We start from the raw sequence: 15,743 nt of genomic DNA, 5'->3' as shown, positions 1-15,743 counted from the left end.
TTCGTTATGGATAAAACGTTTCATTTTCTTAATAGTTTGATGAATGATTTTGACAAGCCGTGCTGTCAGATTTACAAATGTATGGTCTACCGTTATTTTTCAAGTAGTGACGCTTTGATAAAGCAAAATTGATGAGCTTTTTATTTGGGTTTGCCTTTGTATATCGCTCCCCTACACATTCATTGTCACTGTCATTGTACACACGTAGAAGATAAAGGAGCAAGGGAGGTTTACTTCCTCATTTTGGTCTCCCAAGTATGTCCATCCCTAGAAAATAGAAAATAAAGAGCAGTAATTATGAGATATGGTGTTCCACAAGGCTCAGTTATTGGTCCCTCTTGAGAGGTTTTTCTCATCTAATGGCCTACTCCACATAACTTTAATCTGAGGACTTTCAATAACCACTTCTTATATAATAGGTTATATACTCAGTACGAAAAAACCATTAAAGAAACTCATTGAGTTTTTAAAGATAAAATGTTGATGCTTTACAAGCATTATATATGGATCACCTGAGTCTTCAGTCCACTTTAGAAATATTTTGCATGCTGCATTCGTATCCTTTCTTCTTTTTATTAAAAAAAATCGGTAAATTCAATTATACTAAAATAAATAAAACACATTATTTTTTGGTTGTTTACAACAACAAAATAACTAAAAGTTTCAGATTTTTATCGGATGTCAAAACCTTCTTTTGTTAAATCTTTTCGCAGGTATAAGGAAATGTATAGGGATTCATCAAAAATTTCAATAAAATCATTGAAACGTGAAATAAAGCCTCGAAATTTTACCCGATCATTAAGAAATAGCACTTCTTTCGCTCTGTTGGTTATTTTTTGGGGAAAAAATCTTAAAACGGGGTAACCACATAGAACGAAAGAAGTGCTATTTCTTAATGATCGGGTAAAATTTCGAGGCTTTATTTCACGTTTCAATGATTTTATTGAAATTTTTGATGAATCCCCATACACTTCCTTATAACAGGACACCACAGAAACCAAGCTTGGGCTACCTGTGATCTTTTTAGTTATATGTCCTTAGTTTCAGATGTCAAAGTAATTTGATCTCCACTTATTTACTTTCCCTGATTCGTTTCTTTTAATTCCTCGCACGATACAATCATCGGCTTTCGTTAGAATTAGGAAAAGAATCAAGCTGTTTGACTGACTTTCTTTGAAATGCTAGCTTTTTCTTCTTTTCTGACTGTTTTATTAATATGTCAGTAAACGCTAACCACTTGCTGTTTATCCATGAGAATTGTCAACAAAACTAATATCTGTGTGATCGGCATAGTGGATTTTGATAGGCGTTTAATGAAGTCAAAAGAAAAACCATTCGTAACGAATAATATTACGTACATAGCGGTAAGATCTGTAGATCTACAAACGGTTTTCACACACAAACTCATTCAGACACAGGAAACGTACTGCTAAGAACCTACTGCGTAACATAACAAAGAATTCGTCTTTTTAATTTCTAAGGAATATCCCCCAATACAATTTAAACTCTAGTTTAATATTGATAGCTATTAGTTTGATCTTACAGCTGTTGCACGAGAAATATAGATGAACGGCTAGTTTTACTTTTGATGATTAGTAGGATTATAAATATTGCAAAGGCTCTTTTCTTTATATTTCGGTTTTTATGGGAAAGCCGGCCATTTAATATTTTCTATATTCATTGCACATCACTTGGGCTGCGATCAAAAATATTAAATACAGTATACAGAACGATCTCCTCATTGAAAATCTCAAACCATATAAAGTAAATGAATTTAGTGAGGAATTAGCCAGTATAATATTGTTATGTTAAGGATGTCTAGATTCTCTTGCAACCTGAGACGACTCAACATGGAACAGTCTGCTTGCAAGGCAAAACTTTTTCTCTACTTCTTGGGATGCATGCTATGTCATAGCTGCCATTTTGGTGGATGATAACAAAGATTCTAATTACGATGATAATGATTTATGCTTTATGATTATTTCTATATAGCGCCCTTTCTAAACTTATATTTAAAGGGGCTTACAATAATGAGAGGTGGTTAGTAAAGAGGTGTTGACACAGAGGGTGGTCAGTATACAATCATGAGGGATGGTTAGTATGAGGTGTAGACACTGAGGGTGGTCAGTATACAATCATGAGGGAGGGTTAGTATGAAGTGTAGACAATGAGGGTGGTCAGTATACAATCATGAGGGAGGGTTAGTATGAGGTGTAGACACTGAGGGTGGTCACTACCAGGGATTCTTTACGTCCCCAGTGGTTCTTTTACGTTCCTCTATAGTTAGCTCCTCTTGTTAGATCAACCAACATTGTGGCTGTTTCATCGTTATTTATATCTCAAGGGATTTTGAGTCATGTGGTTGCACTCCAAAAAATAAAAAATAAATGAAAACATTCTTGATTCATTCGTACGTATCGCTATACTAACTTCTACACCCATTGCAGTTTCGTGAACTCAATTCTCCTACCTTCCCAATCAAGTTGTAATTGTAAAAATTGTACCTCGGAGTGAAAAAAATATCTGATGAAATTATTAAACATTTTGAGCTGCTTCTTTTCTGAAAATCTTGACAGCACATACATGGTACTATGTCGTAATGATATATGTCTGTCTGCCCATGCATTGTTTCGTGCAAATACCCACGGCCCCGCTGTAAGACCATAGCAAAGTAAAATACTAATGCGGCTACTCTGCAGCTGGCATACCAAATTTCGATAAATATTCAGTTGTATTATTTGGTAATTTAATTTAAGTAAAACGACAAATAAAAAAGCATTTAAAAAACAGCACTGGAATGAATAAAGAGTAGCTTAAATTTTTTTAGGGAAGACTACATTTTTTTGTTTGTTTTGCTATGAAAAATGATGCATGGTGACAACAATGATCGGATGGTGAACGGTAGTTATCATAGTGCGTGTGGTGGTGGTGCCGGTAAACAATAGCTATCAATCAAGTTATCTGTTACCAATCCATCATTATACTTCGTAAACGACAGTTTTGTTTCATTCTGAAACAAAATCTTTAGAAATTTATGTTTAGAACGATCAGAAATAAAGAAGCGAGCAAATGAGCGAACCTTTGCCATCAAGCATCCGTGTAGACAAAATTAAATCACTTCACACGTGTTCTTCCCCAAAAATACTGAAGAGTAATTTGTTGACTTACAACTTATAATGACTCATTTGTTTTCTGTGCTGACAATACACAAAACAAACTGGTAGTTTTGTGAAGCCGGTCGCACTCCAAGTAAACCCTAATATTTTCTATTTTTTCAATGCTTATTTTATGGAATGACGTTTGAAGACACCTGTCAAAACTCATTGCTTGAATTTTCTTCTTCTCGTAGGTCATGTATTTTTTCTATAGGGGAATCCATGATCTTTACTAAACAGAATTCGATCGAAATATTGCGACATACCATTGGCGGCAAATTGCAGTCCAATTTGTAATGGTAGCGAACAGAACTGTCAGTCGTCATGCAAAAGATAAAAATCTTTATTGTTCGATCTATAAAATAAGCTAATGAACGTTGATAACAGTGTAGTACCATTGGTACTCATGGATGATAAGAGTGCTTTTAGCATCATGTCCCATCAACCAACGTACTCAATCCAGTAAAGTGGTCGATTATGGTCGATTATGCTCACACGACAGGGGCTCAAAATTTTGGATTTCTACGATAACACACGAAATAACCCACACTTCATCCAAAAGAGCTAAAAAGAAACATTCAAAGATTTTTCGAGGATTTTATGTCCTATCGTGCCACTGAAACCAAGGCTAAAAAAACGCATTCCGTTGGAATTCAACATTGAATTAGCCATCGAAAGCACTCACTCCAAGCTTGAGGCGAAGCTACTCAAAATGACAACCATTGAATCATTTGCGACCATGCAAAACCCTCATAGCAAAAAGTCTCTTGAGAGTCAATAAATCTTCGACTCTTAGCTCAAAGCACCAATTGACAGAATTTTGTTTTAGTTTTGTCTCCGCAAGGCCGCCATCTTGAAAGAATGACGTCATCGGTAAATGCCCCGTCATTCTGAAGATGGCGCCTTTAATTTTATCTTTTTAAGTTTGTTTCCGGTAAATGATGGAATCAATAATTAGTTCGCTCTCGTAAACGTTTTCTACAATAGCTTAAAAAACCACTTTTTATTACTCGGCCTCTTGGATAACTGGAATTTAAATTTTGTAAATAAAATTTAAGCGAAATTAAACTCTAGCTAAGTAATACTAAGCTGTTAAGTGACGAGGGGAAGTTGCTGTATGTATATATCTCATTTGTCAATCACGTGACCACGTTTGAATCAGACGCCCAATTTAATGGATTTCAGTGGACCTTAAAGGCAACAGTCCCTTTCACGGGTCCCTGCGCATTTCAATAGGTAGTCGTACCTTGCATCGAAGCGAGATGAACGGAGTTCGATGCAAAAGGCGCCACGGCTAACTTTCAAGATGGCGCCGGGAACTAAGAAGAGGACGATTCCTGAACTGGACCTTAATTTAGTACGAATTGTATACAGCAGAAGGTCTCACAGAACTATCTATGAAAAGTTACTAAAAGAGGCACTAAATTAAACAGACTGACTGATGTCTTGCCTACCTTCTGGATTGTTATTGGTAGCCATGATCAAGGGGATCGTGAGACAGAGAGAAATAACTATCACAGCAATCTTCATTTTGTAAAAACTTGGGCGTCGGGTGTTTGGGTGCGTTTGGTAGGCACTAGCAGCAGAACCCGCGATAACGACGGAATCCCTTTTATGTGATCCGGGAAGAGTTGAATATTGAGCATGTCAATGAGGCATGGTTTTTATTTTCGAATGTATTCAAGATTTTTTGCGGAATTGCTCGTAAGGATGATAAAAATAAATGAATAAATAAATAAATGCAAGAATGAATTGATGAATGAATGCATGGATGGACGGCTGCATAAATTAGTGAATGAATACAATTAATTAATGCATAAACAAATGGATGAATGGATGCATGAAGGAATGGATGGATGAACAGACGGAGGGAGGGACGCTTGTATATCAAAGGGAGTATAATTAAGAGAATAATTACATCAATAACTAATGCATGAACAAATAAATGAATGGATGCATGAATGGATGGATGGATAGATGTACGGCTGCATGAACAAATAAATGAATGGATGGATAAATGCATGGAGGGAGGGAGGGAAAGAGGAAGGGACGGGGAGGGAGGGAGGGAGGGAGGGAGGTATGGATGGATGGATGGATGGATGGATGGATGGATGGATGGATGGATGGATAAATGGATGGATGGATGGATGGATGGATAAATGGATGGATGGAGGGATGGATGGATAAATGGATGGATGGATGGATGGATAAATGGATGGAGGGAGGGAGGGATAAATGGATGGATGGAGGGATGGATGGATAAATGGATGGATGGATGGATGGATAAATGGATGGAGGGAGGGAGGGAGGGAGGGATAAATGGATGGAGGGAGGGAGGGAGGAAGGGAGGGAGGGAGGGAGGGAGGGATGGATGGATGGATGGATGGAGGGGGAGGGAGGGAGGGAGGGAGGGAGGGAGGGATGGATGGACGGATGGACGCAGGGCTGCATAAGTAAGTGCACGAATCTAATCTAATGCGTTTACCACTCCTGGACGGCTTAATGCCAAACAGGCCTTGCGACCCAATTGATAAGGAAGCCGGTAGATCGAATTAGAATTTAGAAGTTGATTTTTGAGAAGGGACCAGAGAACCCGGAGAAAAACCCTCACAGCACAGAAGAGAACCAACAAACAACTCTACTCACATATGACACCGAGACTGGCAGAGCTCGAACCCGGCTCGCATTGGTGAGAGGCGGCGCATTAGCAGTGCACGCCACCCGTGCTTCCCTGAATGCAATAATTAATTAAATAATGAACAAATAAATGAATGGATGCGTTAATCCGTAGCTTGTTTTCACAGAAGTTAACAGTTTCTAACAAAGACGTATTGCGCCATTTAGTCTGAACTCATTTGTTAACCAAGCTAAAAGTCCCGTTGGACTTCTTGTTCATAAAATGAGTTATGTAAACACCAATTGAAAATCAAAAGGTACCGTCTCACATCTAAAAAAAGCGTCTCGACGATGAGAGTCTTGAGACTCGCCTTCATTTCACTCAAGACTTGCGGCGTTCAAGGGTCTGCTTTTATTTCAGTTTAGCAATAAAAAGTTTAATCGATTAAAAACAGATTTCTGAAAGAAATTTAGGTTACAGGGCCATCTCATAATCTAACTATTGGTTAAAGTTTGGTTGTTTCTCATTCTCCGGCATACAGTGACCTGAATAACAGTATATCGAATCAAGCCATTTACTTAAACATTTATAGTTTTACGCGTTTATTTTTATTACTCTGTTTATCTACTTCTGCTACCTGCTGGTGCTATAGAATCCTAGTTATAAGCTCTAGCCTTCTTTTAGTATGCAAATTCTTAAGAGTTTTTTGGTGGGCCAGTCATACTATGACCTAGAATAAACCAGCATCTGAAACACCTTTATTTTCTTATGTCTTCACACGTACGACTTAGGAGAATCAGGCGCTGACCCTTCTCTTTCCCTATTAAAAATTTCAAAAATAGATGTAAGAGTTAAATCCAATATTTCTTTGTAAGTAGGTATGATATCAATGGATCAATGCTTCGTCTATTTATGTATTATTTAATATCCAAGCTTTCAGCTCATTGAGCCATCATCAGGGAATGGTAAACAACGAACGACGACTTTATACAAATATATAGTTGATATAGAGCTTACGAAATCGTTCCTCTCTTCCTTCTCCCACCAAAACCCATGGTATAACCTGTGTGAAAGGGTAGTCACAGGCACTCTAGTATACCCTCTCCATTTCTACAGGATACAAGATAGATAAGGCTAAGGAGATAAGAGTCATCACTTACCGTGGTGATTTCGTCACTCCATTGGCAGAAAAAGTAAATTGTCTTAAGGCTGGAGTCAGTGTTATGGTTGGGGTTTTAGGCTGTTTACTCCTCTCTGCGTACCAGTCTCGTTCACGGCGCATGCGCTCGATTTCGTCATCTCTTTTCTGTTTGAACAAGACATGGTTATAAAGATATGCTATCAATTCGACAAGTTTACTGGGAAAAGGAACAGTGTATTACAATAGACCCTTTCTGAAAATGGCGGCTGCAAATTCAAAAGAGTTAAGATGGTGTATTCCTCCCGACATATATCTCAATTTTCTACTTGAGTTTTCTGGGCCCCTATAACACCTGATATAATGAATCTTCGTAGAGTTACTAAAGTAAAGTTGCTATTTTCTAGTGCTAGTAGTAGTTTTATAATTTTAAATAAATTGAATTTGCGTTCGCCATTTTGGAAAAAAAGTCTATTGATATAGATGACCTTCAATCATTCACAGGCGATTAAAAGACAAGAAAACCCTGTTTATTAGGGTGCAAACAACATCATAATGTTATCGATAGTATGACAATTGGCATTTTTAAAGTAAACACCGTAAACACAGTGTTTTTGCCCGGCGGTCGCCCTCGTATTGCATATGCGTCTTAGCTAATAACTTTAATAAACAACTACCTTATAGAGATTGGCAAACTTCATCAGCTCTCGCTTAGCGACTCTTCTCTGAAAAAAGTCAAATTCAAGATCTTTAACAATTGACAATTTCGTTGTCAGTAGCAAGCGCACGAGGGTCACTCATGCTGTCAGTAAAGGAAGGTACGTATTTACTGAGGGGGGAGGGCTGGGGCTTCAGAGGGAAGGGTCATCAGTAATAATTTGAACTTTTTGAAGGGCCAAACCATTTTATTTTTACTAAAGATGTTTCCTTGCAGGGTCGTAGCCACTATGAGGCAGTGTGGCCCCCTCCATTATTGGAGCATAATAACAATAACGTCTTTGTTTAGAGAGGGTGACAGTAGTAGCCAACTGAGCACTGATAAATTTGTAGTCCTCTATGTTTAACGTCTCTAATTGAGACGGGACCGCCATTTTACGTGGTCATCCGATCCACGGAGAAGGTCTAAGCATTTGCAGACTTTGAGTGTGAGTCCGTACCTATTAGAGAGTTTTAGATTGACTTTTTTTTCTCCCCGCAAACGGCAAACGTGACCACGTTTTCATAGTTTTCCTGTATTTTACTCTACCTTTTACAAACCTTCTCACCAAAGACAAATATTCTTTTGTTTTTCTACTACTTGGACTTTTTTACGATTCTCTTTAAGCTATTTAAGATAATTTTTAAATGGTCAACTGACGTTTCACGTTTGCCGTGAACGTAAATCTAAAACTCTCTATTCTAATGGAAAAATCTTTACGCCAACCTGGAAAAATATTTTTTATCACTGTTTTCACTGCTACGCGCTGGTCGAGACAACAGTCGCGCAGGTTTTGCCCGATTTCCTTGTCGCGACTGTTGTCTTGATCAGCGCGTGGCAGTGGAAACAGTGGTAAAACACTTTCTTTTGGCCTTTACTTTCCCTCGAGAAAAAAATATGTTTCTAAGAATCAATCCAGTGTCTTACCTTAAAGGCGGCGACGATGACCATGACAACTTGGATGAGCACGAATACCCCAAGCCCTCCCGCCATACATGCAAAGTTGTATGAAGCACGTGACGTGGGTGTGATCGCTGATGACATGGTGTTGAGCAGAGCAATAAAACATACGAATAGCAAGTGAATTAGAACGTATTTGTCCTGAAAAATACAGAAATATGAATATGTTGGCATCAGTGATGTTACTATTTCGATGGGTGTAGTGGAGACACATTAAAGTTGGTTGAGCATCGAACTTTCGCGGTGCGGGAGGTCGTGGTTCGATTCCCGGTCGGACCAACACTCAGAATCTTAAAATAACTGAAGGGAACGTTCAGCCTTTGCAATTACATCTACAAATTAGAGTTATACTTTCAAGCGGCTCGGATGAGCACATTTAATGGCGGTCCCGTCCGCCTCCACACTTTGTCATTTTTAACCAATATTCAAGAGACGTAAAAGAACCACTGAGGACGTAAAAAAACCCTGGCAGTGACCACCCTCAGTGCCTACACCGCATACTAACCACCCCTCATGATTGTAAGCGCCTTTGATTATATACATATTATTAAATTATTAATAAAAAACCTAATGACTCACGGGGGCGTAGCGAGGTCCCAGGAATTGGGAGAGGGGGAGGGGGGGGGGGGGGGGGAGAGTGTAGAACACCCAGAATGAAAGAGTATAAAGGAGAAAGAATAAATAGAAAAAAACGAACATCTTTATTCACTTAATCTAATTTTCAATATTTTACTTTTTCTTTTATATGAAAACTAAAATAGACGCGTTCATGATTGAAACCCCAACAAGAAACATTCAAGCCACAATCAGCTGATCTGAGCATGTTAGCCAATCAGAATCGACAAAATTTACAAAGCTGAAAGCGTCACTTTTCCCCTTGAAATCACGGATTTCTATGCCCCACCAAATGAATAAAAAAATATCGTTGCTAGTAAGAGGTTAATTGGTAACAATGACACGATAATTAATGAGTTTTATATTATTATTCCGATGGCGGGGATTATTTTTTGCTGATCAATTATCCAAGCTTCATGGCGCTTCTATTTTGCAGTGATGTCCTTTCTATACGTCACTATTTCAGATCGACTGGAAATAATGAATAACTCTTTCAGCTGTGTTCGGCATATCAAACTGATTCATAACTGAATCGTTCCTCAATGCTTCATGTAGTAATGGTGGGTGGAATCTTATGCGAAGGCCTGCTTGCTGTATTGGGAATGAAGCCTTCCAATATCTGGCAAGCACGTCGATATTTTAGAAACAAACCAATCTAGTCTATCTAGTACATGCCATGTCTATTGTTTATTCTAATTCATTGGAATCGTGGAAAACTGAAAACTGGGCCTTGGATGAAAACGGCTTGAAGTGTATGTGTGTGTTTGTGGGAGGGAGGGAGGGCGGGGGTGTTTATTACCCCTATACCCTCCCCCCAGGGAAAATAAACCTGATCCTGGCGTTGTTTTCTTACGCGAGTAAGATGGTTAACAAACCTGTGGCCCTTGCTCCATGATTCGAATTTGAATTTAGGAGTTGATTTTCAGTTGTGGAGGCACCAACTAGAAAGTAGTTGCGTTTTTGTTTTATACTTGTTGTGTTCAGTTGTAACTGTTGTTGTTGTTGTTGCTTTGTTTTTGGCAAAAAGAAAAACATCAAAATAAAAATGTCATTTAATCATTATTTCTCAGTAGTTTGCTGAGAAACCTCGCTAGAGTTCAGCCCAAAGAGCTGCAAACATTTTCCTTTTAATTCTCTTACGCGTAGAGCGTAAATCATTGGGTTCACAAAGGAACCTAAATGGACAAATGTCAAAACCCATGGACGCAAGAAAAGAAAGACAGACCTTGACAATTTAAAGCTCAACACTTGCTCGAGGAAATATAGAGATATTAGTGGAATAAAAGATACAAAAAAGCAGACAAGAAGAAGGGCAGCTGTTATGGCTCCTTTGTGGTCTGGCTGGGTTTGTGACGGATTATCCATGTTGATATTTTGTCCCTGTTGAGCTATTTGATGATTTTGCCTTCTTATGGCTGCAAGAATCCGAATATAGCAGTAAACCATGAAGATCGTTGAGGTAGCGCCCGTAACAACATGCAAAACATCGATATATCACACGGGTACATCAATAGCTAATAGAACAAAATACAGTATTGCTAAAGGCGTGTTTAGAGCATAAAGTCCTATTACTGCAAAAGTGAGTCTCTTGACTGTGACTCGTGTTGGGTATTGGAATGGATGGATAACGGCAACATATCTATCGTATGTGACCAGGACTAGCTCTTGGGTAGCTAAGGGTATTAAAAGAAACCCAAAGAAAACATAAACAGTGTGAAGTTCACAGTTGAATTTGTTGGTTTTCAATAAGAGTGCTTCTCTGGCGATGAATACTGGTTGACAGATCAATCCAACAAGAAAGTCAGTGAAGGCTAAGTAAGCCAGGACTATCACTCGCTCAACCTGAAGAGATTCATTCTTCCAAACGACGAACATCACCACTGCATTGCAAAATAAAGTGAATGGCAGCGTTAAGACGTTGACCGTAATGGCAAGGATTGTTGAGACTTTGGCTGCTTCGTTGAAGGCGGACGGGTCCCACGGTGGTAACGACGGAATCTTCATAGGACACTGGAAAAGCGTGACATTATCTGTAATTGATGCATTTGCTGGAACCAAATCGGACAAGTTGTGAAAAATTTTCATCGTGTTGCTTTGGTTTTTTTTGTAGTTGTTTTTATGTCGCAAGAATGCCAAGTGCTCAGTTTTTCACAATTCTATAAATTTCTCAGCAGGTGCATGTAAAGTCGCTAAACTGAGAAAAGCCGTACTCTTTCAAGGCCGAAATTTTGCTGGTTTTTCTATTGGTCGTGGATGAAATCTAGATTAAGATATCTTGAAATGAACTGTATGGTATCCTTAGTAAAACTGAGACCCTGATCACCATGCTTAATGGACCCGGCTAAATGGCTCAGGAAATGGAAAGTCCTGTGATGAGAATCGCCCACCAAAAACAAAAAATTTTGAGTAGAATGCATCAATAATAGGCTTTCTAAAAGCAAGGGAAAGAAAGAGTTGTAGTTATATTTTGAATGGGCTTTTACTGACCAGGGTATTTTTAAATTAGTAAATTGAGAGGAATGTTTTTCAATAATGAGCAATAATTAGGCAAAAAGCGCCAAAAACTAGACTTTCGTATGAGTTTTGATCCCAATTTTCGTTTTGGGTTAACACTCAAAACCTTTTTTAAACATTTAGGAACTGATGTACTATGATAAAATGCCTGTTTGAATCGGTATTTTCAATTGTACCAAGATGCATGTTTTGTTGCATTTGTGTTAGAATGTTGCTTTGTCAGGCTTTTTTATAGAAAATATATGGGAAATAAGCAAATGAAGGCCTAAACCTCATTTTCGATTCAAATTTTTGCTTTGGGTTAACACTTTGATTCCACTCATCGGTCATCTCCACTTCCAAACAAGTTAAACTTTCTGAATAACAAGATTTTAGCCTTGTACAACAGCCATTCTTCAAGAAAACAGTTTTTGGCTCTCACTGCTTGAATACGATAAAAGAATTCTCTCTAGTAAAACATAAAACTAATGACCATAGCTGGAAAGCGTGTTAAAGTAAACAAAACTGTGAGTTTGAAGGAAATGGGTTTAAAACTGGCAAAAATATGATTTTTTCAAGTGTGAACTATTGTAACTAATTTTTGCCTACCAACGAATGTTTCAATACAAAATTTTGAGTTTGAAAAGGCCGTGAGCTCGTCACGGAACAAAAGCTTCTTTTTCCAGTTAAAGTGTTATGAAAACTTCAAACTATAGTTCAATACCCTATTCAGCAATATTAAAACCAGAAGCTTGGCGACTCGAGCTTAAAAATGTATGACTTGTGGCACGTACAGGACGCCCTTTCAATGCAGTTCTCATTTCACAGTTCCCATTGCGCCTGGACATCCGTTTTCGTGTTATCTTTTTTTCTCTGCATATCTTATATCCATACATCATATGATAGATATCTTATAATTTCATTCTGATGCTTACTATCAATCACGTGACTTACTGGAGTTGACTGGGGGGCAAACAAGCGGTTGACTGAGGTGCAACTAGCGGATGTTAAGTCAAAACATGTCAAAATAAGTCCTCAAACTATCGCATTTGACTATTTCTACGACATGAAACCAGAAAATGAGAGATCAAAACAACCTCCAAGATTCTACAAGCCTTTAAAAAGGTAGCTATTACCAGAAGTGACGTCATATTATTGCGACAACTCTCACCCCAGAAGGGTTTCATTTTGCTGGCTCGCACTTCCGGATGTCCGTATTTGGGATAGCTAAAAATAGATCACTCCCGATTTCGATACGGCGACCATCTTGAATTTTGGGATGTCTTGATTTTGATTTTGTGTTTACATTCAATTGTTTTAAAATCAATGAACATTTTCTTAGTTTTCGTGAAGAAGCGAAAAATGGCCTTTGGATGTGGAGGAACTCGTGATTTTCAAACTCTTCTCTTACTCTTTCAAACATCAAATATGATTTATTGAATATTCCTTTCAACACCGAATTAAAGTGTCTTCAGTGTATCGTTGGGATAAAAGGGTTTCGATTTGTTTTTAACTGTCCTTCAATGACATTTGGCTTTTTAAAAAATGGGCTTTGAACCGGCGGAAAAGGAGAGTTTTCCTAAGGAGTAAGCACGATCTAAAAATAACTTTTCGGTCCCTGTCCTTCATGGTCTCTTGTGAATACCTCTTTCAGTTCTGTTCGGCATATTGAATTCATAAATCCAGGGCTGAATTGTTCCATTGTTCAATGCATCTTTCAGCTATGTTCGGCATATCGAACTGATTCATAACTGAATCGTTCCTCAATGCCTCATGCAGTAATGGTGGGTGGAATCTTGTGCGAAGACCTGCTTGTTGTATTGGGAATGAAGCCTTCCAATATCTGGCACGCACGTCGATATTTTAGAAACAAACCAATCTAGTCTATCTAGTACATGTCATGGCTATTGTTTATTCTAATTTATTGGAATCATGGAAAAACTGAAAACTGGGCCTTGGAAGAAAACATCTTGAAGGATATGTGTGTGTGTAAGAGGGAGAGAGGGCGGGGGTGTTTAGTACCCCCGCCCCCTCCCCCCAGGGAAAATAAACCTGATCCTGGCGTTGTTTTCTTACGCGAGTAACACTTAATAGCCAGTGGTTAACAAACCTGTGGCCCTTGTTCCATTATCGAATTGGAATTTAGGAGTTGATTTTCAGTTGTGGAGGCACTGAGGAAAACTGGTGAAAAACCCTCGAAGCATCTGACAGGAGAGAACTAACTAGAAAGAAGTTGCGTTTTTGTTTTATACTTAAAAAATCAAAATCAAAATGTCATTTAATCATTATTTCTCAGTAATTTGCTGAGAAACCTCGTTAGAGTTCAGCCCAAAGAGCTGCAAACATTTTCATTTTAATTCTCTTACGCGTAGAGCGTAAATTATTGGGTCCACAAAGGAACCTAAATGGACAAATGTCAAAACCCATGGACGCAAGAAAAGAAAGACAGACCTTGACAAATTAAAGCTCAACACTTGCTCGAGGAAATATAGAGATATTAGTGGAATAAAAGATACAAAAAAGCAGACAAGAAGAAGGGCAGCTGTTATGGCTCCTTTGTGGTCTGGCTGGGTTTGTGACGGATTATCCATGTTGATATTTTGTCCCTGTTGAGTTATTTGATGGTTTTGCCTTCTTATGGCTGCAAGAATCCGAACATAGCAGTAAACCATGAAGATCGTTGAGGTAGCGCCCGTAACAACATGCAAAACATCGATATACCACACTCGTGCATCAATAGCTAATAGAACAAAATACAGTATTGCTAAAGGCGTGTTTAGAGCATAAAGTCCTATTACTGCAAAAGTGAGTCTCTTGACTGTGACTCGTGTTGGGTATTGGAATGGATGGATAACGGCAACATATCTATCGTATGTGACCAGAACTAGCTCTTGGGTAGCTAAGGGTATTAAAAGAAACCCAAAGAAAACATAAACAGAGTGAAGTTCACAGTTGAATTTGTTGGTTTTCAATAAGAGTGCTTCTCTGGCGATGAATACTGGTTGACAGATCAATCCAACAAGAAAGTCAGTGAAGGCTAAGTAAGCCAGGACTATCACTCGCTCAACCTGAAGAGATTCATTCTTCCAAACGACAAACATCACCACTGCATTAAAAAATAAAATGAATGGCATCGTTATGACGTTGACCGTAATGGAAAGGATGGTTGAGACTTTGGCTACTTCGTTGAAGGCGTACGGGTCCCACGATGACAACGGAATCTTCATAGGACACTGGAAAAGCTTCATATTATCTGTAATGGATGCATTTGCTGGAACCAAGTCGGACAAGTTTTGAAAAATGTTCATGATTGTTGTTTTTCATGTGGTTTATGTCGTTGTTTTTATGTCGCGAGAATGAGTGCTCCCTTTTTCACAATTCTATAAATTTCTCAGCCGGTGTAAAGTCGCTAAACTGAGAAAAGCCGTACTCTTTCAAGGCCGAAATTTTGCTGGTTTTTCTATTGGTCGTGGATGAAATCTAGATTCAGATATCTTGAAATGAACTGTATGGTATCCTTAGTAAAACTGAGACCCTGATCACCATGCTTAATGGACCCGGCTAAATGGACACAACAAATAACCCAGGAAAGTCCTGTGATGAGAATCGCACACCAAAAAATCACACCAAACCACATCGAAACAAAACATTTTGAATAGAATGCATCAATAATAGGTTTTCTAAAAGCAAGGGAAAGAAAAAGTTGTAGTTATATTTTGAATGAGCTTTTACTGACCAGGGTATTTTTTAATTAGTAAATTGAAACAGAAGTAAAACTAATGGGCATAGCTGGAAAGCGTATTAATTAAACAAACAGCTGTGAGTTTCAAGGAAATGGGCGTTTAAAACTGGCAAAAATATGCCTTTTTCAAGAGTGAATATTGTAATTAATTTTTGCCTACCAATTCATGTTTCCATACAAAATTTTGAGTTTTGAAAAAGTCGAGTCTTCTTGGCCAGAGGCTTAAGAAGATTAAAGTTTACTTTAATCAACTGTGCGCATCTTATCCTGACTTTACTGGGGATAATCAATCTAGAAAATTAACATGGCGGAATTACGATAGACTT

At 38.3% G+C, this 15,743-nt stretch overlaps 1 protein-coding gene across 3 annotated transcripts in view; it reads right to left on the bottom strand.

Moving 5' to 3' along the window:
* Positions 1 to 6,164: 6,164 nt before the first annotated feature.
* Positions 6,165 to 15,743, bottom strand: part of LOC116286793 (uncharacterized) — a 33,164-nt gene continuing 23,585 nt past the window's right edge. For all 3 annotated transcript variants that reach the window (XM_031693385.1, XM_031693393.2, XM_031693376.2), the window contains 4 exons: positions 8,535 to 8,708; positions 7,588 to 7,635; positions 6,933 to 7,078; positions 6,165 to 6,592 (listed from right to left, as the gene is read on the bottom strand). In XM_031693385.1, coding sequence (XP_031549245.1) covers positions 6,547 to 6,592; positions 6,933 to 7,078; positions 7,588 to 7,635; positions 8,535 to 8,708 — 414 coding nt within the window. In that variant the 3' untranslated portion in view covers positions 6,165 to 6,546. The remainder of the gene's footprint in view (positions 6,593 to 6,932; positions 7,079 to 7,587; positions 7,636 to 8,534; positions 8,709 to 15,743) is intronic.

The sequence above is a fragment of the Actinia tenebrosa genome, unplaced genomic scaffold (assembly GCF_029948245.1).
Source record: "Actinia tenebrosa isolate PJP-AT-01 unplaced genomic scaffold, QUT_ActTen_1.0 PGA_scaffold10__47_contigs__length_13832649, whole genome shotgun sequence".
NCBI classification, from domain to species: domain Eukaryota; kingdom Metazoa; phylum Cnidaria; class Anthozoa; order Actiniaria; family Actiniidae; genus Actinia; species Actinia tenebrosa.
Note: the sequence above shows the minus strand (reverse complement) of the source record. Positions and strands in the feature narration are given on the sequence as shown.